The sequence below is a fragment of the Lactuca saligna genome, chromosome 3 (genome assembly GCF_052625555.1).
Source record: "Lactuca saligna cultivar CGN05327 chromosome 3, ASM5262555v1, whole genome shotgun sequence".
In the NCBI taxonomy this organism is placed as follows: domain Eukaryota; kingdom Viridiplantae; phylum Streptophyta; class Magnoliopsida; order Asterales; family Asteraceae; genus Lactuca; species Lactuca saligna.
The window spans coordinates 142,105,279-142,114,854 of NC_136419.1; the positions used below are offsets into that span (position 1 = coordinate 142,105,279).

At 34.7% G+C, this 9,576-nt stretch overlaps 1 protein-coding gene across 1 annotated transcript; it reads left to right on the forward strand.

Annotated features, from left to right (window-relative positions):
- The first annotated feature begins 4,422 nt into the window (after nt 1-4,422).
- Nucleotides 4,423-8,004, forward strand: LOC145037321 (putative disease resistance protein RGA3). Its single transcript, XM_078985955.1, has one exon. It carries the CDS (start codon nt 4,509-4,511, stop codon nt 7,776-7,778), a length of 3,270 nt encoding a protein of 1,089 aa, XP_078842081.1. The 5' UTR covers nt 4,423-4,508; the 3' UTR covers nt 7,779-8,004.
- Nucleotides 8,005-9,576: the final 1,572 nt, after the last annotated feature.

Here is a 9,576-nt window from a genome sequence, read left to right on the forward strand (position 1 = left end):
GCCCCGCCAGTCATCAGGCCCACTGGGCATCGGACCCCACCCAGTATATATAGATCTATCAATCAACAGGCCCCACTCAATGAGTGTACCGGGTCTCGCCCTAACTCGCATAATGGGCCTCGCTCACTGAGTATAACATGCATTGACCTAACTCCCACAACGAATCTCGCCCAACATACAAACATGCAAGTATAACAAATAATAACAAACAAAATAACCTTTGGGCCCCACCCACTAAGCATACAAACACATACACATGCAAGAGTCATGTATACATCAAGCACCCTAACATAATAAACCCTGGGTCGACATTGGTGCCTTCAACCCGCTAAACATTGTGAGGAAGACTCACCTTACACTACTGAATCTCACAGATAAGTCTATGGTTGTTGGTCCGAAAATCCCCGCATTATCATTGTAAAATAACATCTAATTAATAATTGGATCTTGACTCATACTAAGAGTCTAAAGTAGGTTAAAAGACCATTTTACCATTTACCTAATTTGGCCCAAGGCCAAAGCCCAAACCAACTACTCAAAAAGGCCTACTTCCAAAAATGGTCACCCAAAGCCCAAATATGGCCCAATCTTCCAAATTGGGCCCAAACCCTTTCGTAGGTCTTCAACCAAAAAAATCCAACATAAACACATCAGCCCAAAATAGAAATTTGATGTCCTAACAAGGCCCTAATCTCCTAATGTCCAAATATGGGCCTAAAACCAAGAAGCCCAAAATCCAAACCTCCTGTTGAGTACACGGTGTGTACTTAGCTTGTATGCTTAGCGTACTCCCCTTGAGGCTAGTATACGCAACATACCAGCTTGGTACACCTTCCGTACTCACCAGTTGACGACCCCACTTCATTAAGTACTTAATCTATTGAGACTTCAAGCCCAACTCTCGGATCTTATTCCTTAGGGTAACTTTTTCACATAATGTTGGAAACTTTACATACATGCATGACTTAATGGGGCTTAAGAGCTCAAAAATGAGTTAACCAAGGTCTTAAAACAATCCATGGTCTAAGATACATCATAAAGCTTGCTTTTTTATGAATAAGTAGACTAAAAGAAGCCTAGATCTAACACCATAACTTCTGCAGTGAGTCAAGAAGCTTATCAACCAATCCAAGGACTCAAAAAAGCATAAAATAACAACATAACTATATCTAACATCATGGATCATCAAGATATGAGCCATTTACCTGAAAAGTTTGCAAATTATGAGCTAACCTCGGATCTTCAAGCTCAAGACACTTCTCCAAATGGTCCTCTTCTTATTCTCCTTCACAAATCACCAACAAACACTCTTTAAGACTCAAAACTCACAATAACACATTTAGGTTTCAATTTATGGACAAAAGAGGCTGGATGTTGGCTAAACATGACTAAATGAGGGTATCATAAGATTTAAATAAGGCGCAAACCCTAAAAATTAGGTTTTCAATCATGCCCACGTACGCCATGCGTACTCCACGTAGCCACCGCATACGTGTTTAAGACCTACGATCCTGTATTGCACTAGTACACTCAACGTAATCCAACTTCCTGAAGTTGGCAACTCTACCCCCTAGGGACCAATTCTGCAAAAACATTAACACACCAATGGTCTAAAATGAAAAGTACTTTGAATTGGGTGTTACATCATAGGTTCCTTCTACTTAATTAGATTTTGGTATATGTATTAACGATTAAGAACAACATATTTACAAATGAAGACTAGCATCTATTATAGTTTATTCTTGCTTTAGTGGATACATTATAAAGGAGTTCTTATTTGGATTTTAATGAAATCTTCATCAACTTCCTAATTTCCAAATGGAACCAAAGACTTGAAAGGTTTTAATATTTTTCTTTTCTATGGTTATTTAATCTTTATAAGTCTTGCAAAATGATCATTGGTGGGTAAAACGGTTCTAGTTTATTCAAATTTATAAAATGCTTTTGTTGCTAATTACATTGAATTTGTCACTATAGTTAGAATATTTTTGAATAAAAACACAACAAGTTAGTTTGTTGTAGTATATTTGTTGTTTTTATTTTGTTGCTCTATTCTTCATTCGGCCACTCACCAATTTTGCAATCTAATTCATTTTGTTTCTTAAAAAAAATTGAAATCAAAGATGTTATATCAGATAAATACACATAAAGTTAATCGAAGAAGCAGAGGATAAATGTTATCTCAAAGAGGATGAAGTTGGAGCATGATATACACATCGTCCAAACCCTTTTCATATGTTAAAACTAACAGGTTATAGCATTGCATTTTTCATTTTTCTAAATAGAATTTCACTTACATTTGTATTTGAAAAACTAACCTTTTAATTAAATAATAACATTACATTCTCATTTATTTTTGAAAAGCTAACAAACTCTGCCATTTTATTTCCAATATATTTGAAAAACATATCGATAATGAAGTTGAAATTCTATTTTCTTTTGAAAACTACATTGAGTTCTATTTCATATCACTAATAAAAACACTTATGAAAATATCATCCTACTTTCTGAAAATAATACTTTTATAAAAATAAATGAAAGTAGGATGTTATACTACACGTTAAACGAAAAAAATGGAAGCATAAATTTAGGCAATATGTTATTTAGACAATAAAATAAAAGTACATTGCTATTGCTTGTATATACCCTAATCTTGGGTTGCAACTGAAAATACCAATGTACTTGTTCAAAAGAAGAATCCTTCATTTAGAAGTAAAAATAACAATCTTATAATTGGGAAAATATTTCAAAGTAACCACTATTTTTGTAAAATACAATAAATAGCAACATAGTTTCACTTGATTTCTATTTTTTTTTCACAGACCTCCAAATAGTACAAATACAACTAATTAATATTCTTTTTAATCAGGTATAACTTTTGGAACTTAAAGGAGAAGTAAGACAAAAGTTATTACAGGAGATGCAATATTTTTGTTGAGAAGGGCTATGCCACCTGTTAATCTTACAAATTATAATTCAATTTCATTTGTGTTCACATTAAACCAATTAACACTAGGAGTCGAGGTAAAAAGACGATACATTGATTAAAATTGTGTGTGTGCATGAAAATTTGTATATATTTTTTATATCTAATTTTGGATGTTTTATAATGTATTAAAAGAGAAGTTTCCACCAACTGATTCAAGACATAGATCAGATCAAAGACTTTTAGAGAATGGCAAGTATGGCATGCCAAATTCTGAGAAGTTACGACTGGAGACATGAAAAAGAATGGTGTGCATCTCATGATAATTCATATTGGATGGCCATTTTATACTTTTGACTTATCATAACACAAACATAGCAACATACTTGCATTTTCCTACTAATAAGGGAAACATATTTTAACTTTTTATGTTCCTTTACATATAATAATAGCGTACTTTTTTTTTTTTACTTTTAGTATTAACTGATTACGTTCATATATATTACTATTATGCCTTAGATATTGATATTATTGGTTAAAAATGTTAGTACATTCCTGTTACGAGTAAAAAAAACTAATTACATTGATTATAGCTACAAAAAAATAGTGAATTGCTATTTCCTAAAATTTACCCTTTTGTTTATTGATGGGTATTTTAGACTTTTTGACCTATAATCAAGTACTCTTCAAACTACAAATTATTAATTTAAAAAGTTATAACGATTTCAAATTATAGATCTTATAAATTATAATGCAGTATTAGGCTTGGTTACTTAGCTTCAAGTATTCATGTTTGTGGTTAATGTGCAAAAATTACAGTTTTCACATGTACAGAGAATATGAAGACTTAAGCTTTATTGTGTTTAGCTCACAATGAATATTATATTTGTTATAACATTGTACAGAATTCCTTGTACATTCTATAAAAGAAAGTTAGAGACAAAACTTGTAAATTTGAAAACGACATTGGTGTTGGTTCTACACAAGCCTGCAACCTCTATTTTAACAATGGAATAGTAACAGAGAAAAACAGAGCACAATGCTTCAAAGCTGGAAGCTTTTTATTCACTGAAACGAAAGAGAAAGGAATACATTCAACGTGCCTACTGTAGAACTATTTAAACAGAGAATTATGCTAAAAAGACTCCAACTACCCCTAGTTGCATAAGACCGACTCTACTGCCAACATGGCTTTGAACTATTAAAAAAAAAAATGACTCAAAAACTAATTTCTGAATTATTCCAACAATTGGTTTAATGTTGTCTTAAAAAATAAGCACACTTTTGTGTGATGGAGGACCCTAATCTCGATGTTTAAAAACAACACCTGTCCCGATATTATTTTTGTTTGTATGTGCATAAAATAATGGTAAAACCTGACATATAATAAGTTTTTTTATTATATGTGATGCAGAGAGCGAGTACATCAAGACACATGGCTTTAGTATTCTATCTTTTTCGATAACAACTGTCCATTGGTCCATTGTGAAATCAAATACTTCCCCTCTAAATTCCTAATAGCAACTCCTCTTTCTCTCTTTCTTCCACCATCTCTATCGTTGACTCTTTGTTAACAGTGAAAATGGCAGAAGCTTTAATCACTATTGCTGCTGAAGGGGTACTGAAAAAGGTGTTGTCTATCGCTGCCAATGAAATCGTCATTGCTTGGGGTTATGAAGAAAAGTTAACTACCCTTCACGATCTGTTGGACCTGATCCGCGCCAAGTTGCGAGATGCGGAGAGACAAAAGGGTACAGAGGCTGTGATGGTGTGGCTTAAACAGCTAAAAGATGTCGTCAGTGAAGCTGATGATGTCTTGGATGAAGTTCATTATGAAATGTTGAGGCGTGAGGTAAAGAAACGAGATTGGATAGCAAGAAAGGTACCCACTCTTCCGAGCTTGAAAAAGTTGTCATTTCGTAGAGAAATGAGTCATAAAATAGAAAACGTAAGCAAAAAGTTGTTTGAGATCAATAAACGAGCAAACGATTTAAGACTAGAAAATGAACAGTCTATCCCTGTTAGCAATAGTCTTTGTCGAGAGACTGATCCATACTTAGATGAATTCAAAATTATTGGGAGGGGGAATGATGAACTACATATTATTGAACTTCTAACCCACTCAAGAAAAGATGAAAACCTCAAGATTGTTCCGATTGTGGGAATGGGCGGGATTGGGAAGACCACCTTGGCTAAGTCGATCTACAATAATCCAAAAATCGAGCAACATTTTGATGTTAGAGCTTGGTTATGTGTATCGGTTAAGATTGAGGTCAACACACTTCTTGCAAATATTTATGAAGCTCTTGCCGGAAAGGAATGTGAGTCTCGAACTAGGGTTAATATAATTAAAGATCTACAAAAGGAGTTGGGATCAAAAACTTATTTGCTAGTATTGGATGACGTTTGGGATGAAGAGAGGGCACATTGGGATGATTTTCGGACTTGCATGCTAAAAGTAAATTCACAAAATGGAAGTGGCATTCTTGTAACTACACGGAATCTTGAAATCGGAACATTGGCTATGAGTGAGGAGTTTCGAGCTTTACAAGGTCTCTCTGATGATCAGTGTTGGTCCATCTTTAAAGAAATAGCATTTGTGGCTGGTGAACCATCGTTGCGTGAATTGGAGGAGATAGGGCGTGATATTGTGAAAAAGTGTCGTGGTTTGCCTTTGTTGGTAAATGTAATTGGAGGCATGTTGCGTAATTACAATGACAAAGCAAAGTGGTTATCCATCCGAGATAGCAAGGTTTGGGATCTTGAAGGAGAAGGGGATAGAGTGCAAAACACCTTGAAACTAAGCTTTGACAATCTGCCAAATTCTATTGTCAAACAATGCTTTGCATATTGTTCCATCTTTCAAAAGGGCTCGGTCATGAAAGGCGAAGAATTGGTCCAACTTTGGATGGCTTTAGGGTTTGTTCAAGGGGATGAGGCAAGAAACAAGGATATGGAGGATGTAGGAAATGATATTGTCGAAATTTTAGTTAGCAATTTGTTGTTGCAAGATGTTACAAGGGATGAGTATGGTTACGTCGCTGGTTGTAGTATGCATGATTTGTTGCATGATCTTTCCTCGTCACTTGTTAGACATGAAAGCTTACGGCTAGTACATCCGACACACGATGACATTATGCGTATTCCTCAGGTTAAACATCTCTCAGTGTATCGACATTGGAAGGATGATGTTCGAATCAACATCTCTCTTAAAAAGATGAGTTCTGTGGTCTTCAAAGATGAGATGAAAGCTAGAAGTTTGCATACATTGTTCTTCGAGGGTGAAGTTGAGAATAACATTTCATTTCAACATTTCAAGTCCTTGCGCATCCTTAAACTCGATAGGTGCAGACTATGTATCTTGGACGAATCAATTGGAGAATTGACGCATCTAAAATATCTTGATTTGTCTAATACTGAAGTCGGCTCTCTTCCAAAGTCTATTGGTAAACTTTACCATTTGCAAACTCTAAAGCTATGTGGTTGTAGATCTTTTAAAATAAATCATTTAAGAAGGCTTCCTATAGAATTCAGAAATTTGATAAGCCTGCGACACTTCGAGTTTCCAGACACCGTTCCCATCAATAATGTGGGACAATTGACATCCCTTCGAACATTGCCTTCCTTTCACGTTCTTGGAAAGAAAGGACATCAAATTGAAGAGCTAGGCCCTTTGAAACACCTTGGTAGAAAGCTCCGGATATTGAATCTAGAAAAGGTTAAAACCAAAAAAGAAGCCACCAAGGCAGATTTATATGGAAAGAAAAACTTATCAAAGATTGAACTTTGTTGGAATAATAAAGATGATGTTGCCAACCGAAATGACAAAGATGTATTGGAAGGTTTGCAACCCCATGAAAATTTGCAAAGCTTGACAATCTACAACTTTTCCGGTGATAATTTTCCACAATGGGTTTCCACCATGGCAATCGGTATTGAAGGGAAATGGACACCCCTTCACAAGCTTGTGGATATCAAATTGATTAGATGTCATAACTGCCGCCATCTTCCAATGCTTGAGAATCTACCACTACTTCGGGATCTTGTGTTAAGAAATATGGACAACTTGACATGCTTAAGCGGTTTTTTAGTCAAAAAGGGCGACAAAGTTACTGGAAGTGGATCAATTAAGCCTCTATCTCCATCATTGAGATCGCTCCAACTCATAGGTATGGAAAGACTGGAAAAGTGGATGGATGCAGCAACGAACAGCTCAACACTGTTATCACCAGTCCTTGAAAAGTTGTACATTTATAACTGCCCAAAGATCGCTGTCTTAGATGAATGTCATCCCCATCCTCTACTTTCCTTAAAAATAAAGAATTGCAAAAATCTCAAGTCCATTAAAAGCATAGAAGGCCTCGCATCTCTTGAATCATTATCAATCGATGGTTGCCACAGCCTCATGGGATTACCCGATTTTCATAACCAGGGTCACTCTTTGAAGAGACTGAGTGTTACCGAATGCAACAAACTAACTTCCTTGCCTCCCAAAATGTTCGAATGTTTTTCAATCTTAAGCAGGTTGAAACTTGGTCCATTCTCGAAGGAGCTCCATTCTTTCCCAAGTCTCCGAGGCATCAAGAAGTTGAGGAACCACCTTCACTCGTTGGAATTGAACGGTTGGGATCATTTGGAGTCGATACCAGAAGAAATAAAGCACCTCATTTCACTCAGTCGGTTGACCATACAGGGATTTGGAATGCGAGAATTGCCTATATGGTTAACCAATATGTCATCTATTCGATATATAGCATTCAATGATTGCAAGAGGTTAGACAAAGAAACAATTAAGCGAGGAGCACCAACGGATGCAGATAATGTCTTAATAGATGGATGTAGAAGTGTATAGCTAGAGATGTTATTCATGTAATTAGTTAGACGTTTTGGTGTAACAATGCAGGCCTAGCGAGCAAGCGTAGGCTAGCCTCATGGACCCCATCCGGTCATTAATTCCTCCACCTTCGGTCTTCTTCGTGCTAGAACATACTTCCTATTTCACTCATCACTTTGATCATTGTTTATGCTTATAGGACATAAAGTTTCTGATTATTTCCATTTAAATTTGTTTTGTTTCATCATTTTTATTATCGGGTGTATATGGGGGTTTCGTAAATATGGTTTTATTCCAAATAAAAGACATGGATTGCTTGTTGATGGCATTGTTTCATTCCGTGTAAAGCACAAATAAGGTAACGCGTCCATATATCATTTGGTAAATTTAAACTAGTTTAGCATGAGTTGGATGGAATTAAACAACTACATTAATACAATATTTTTTTTAACAAAAAAGAAATATGTGGATATAATAGATATGAATTTTGTGCAAATGGTAATGGTGGATGCAACTCCTATTTAACATTTGATTGCTGGTAAATGGGATGAGTTTTTCCACGCTTGAAAAACAATGAAAACTAACAAATATTTATATCTTATTTGCCAGCTGGGAACATTAAAAAAAGTAGAAAGCTAACACTTTAGGTGATAAATAAGTAATAAGAAAAGAAAAATAAAATTATAGAAGCAACGATGTCATAATAAAAGTGAATATATCTTATATCCTTAATCATCTAAAATCTTACACATCATTCTGCAACTTGACTATTTTCCAAGGTTTTTGGACTTTAACGATTATCTTCATCTTACAACATTTTCATTTGCAACAGTAGTATATGTAGTTGACCAGGTGTTCGATAGAAAGACATACATACATGATGTGGGATGAATATAATTGTTATGGTACGAAAATTTTGAAAGAAAATCAAGTTACGAAATAAAATTCATATATGACACAAAACAGCCTAATATGTTAGGGTTAGACACATAAGCTTATTTAAGGTTGTAAGCTATATTCACTTATTTCGCTTTTATAATATATATGATGCTTTATGTGCATGTATGATATAGAAACAATCGAAAAAAATATAATTTGGAAATTCTTTTCATTTTGATACAAGCAAACTATTTTTGTTTTTTAAACATTTAGATTTTAAACTTTTTTTCTAACAACAATTGGTACAAAAGTTTTCAGATAACTTTAAATTGTATACAAATAATTATAGTTTGGAAAATTTTTGGTTTAACAAGCCAAAAAATATTTTTCAGAATTAACCATTGTGACATCCATATATTTTAAAACAACCATTAAAATCAAGCATAAGTGGGTCAAACGAGAACAAAATCAAAGATTTAAAACATGAAAACGAATCTCAAGAACATAATATGTGATATAATTCTCAAATCGAACCAAATGATCGTAACAAAGTATCACTTCATATTTTCAAAATACACGATATAATTGTAACACCCTGACTCTCAGGTATAAACTTTATAGTCTTATATTTATTTTGAAAGGTCTACTCGACGAGTTGGATGGCATGACTCGTCGAGTAGGAACAAATTTGGCCACGTGTCTTAAGTGACCAACTCGACGAGCTGGAGGACACAACTCGACGAGTTGAAGCTGGAGGATGAAACCCTAATTTCCAGGGTTTTGCACTAGCCTCCCTTATATCCCCTTGAACTCAGAAACCCTAAATCATATTTACTCTCCATATTTGTGTATTATTAAGCCTGGAAAATGGATTTTGGTGAGAAGATCTTGAAAACCAAGGAGCTTAGAGCAAGGAAAAGTTGTGTATCCAAAATTT

Bases quoted from the DNA above. Each gene is read 5' to 3' on its own strand.
- LOC145037321 (XM_078985955.1), top strand. From the start codon at position 4,509: ATGGCAGAAGCTTTAATCACTATTGCTGCTGAAGGGGTACTGAAAAAG.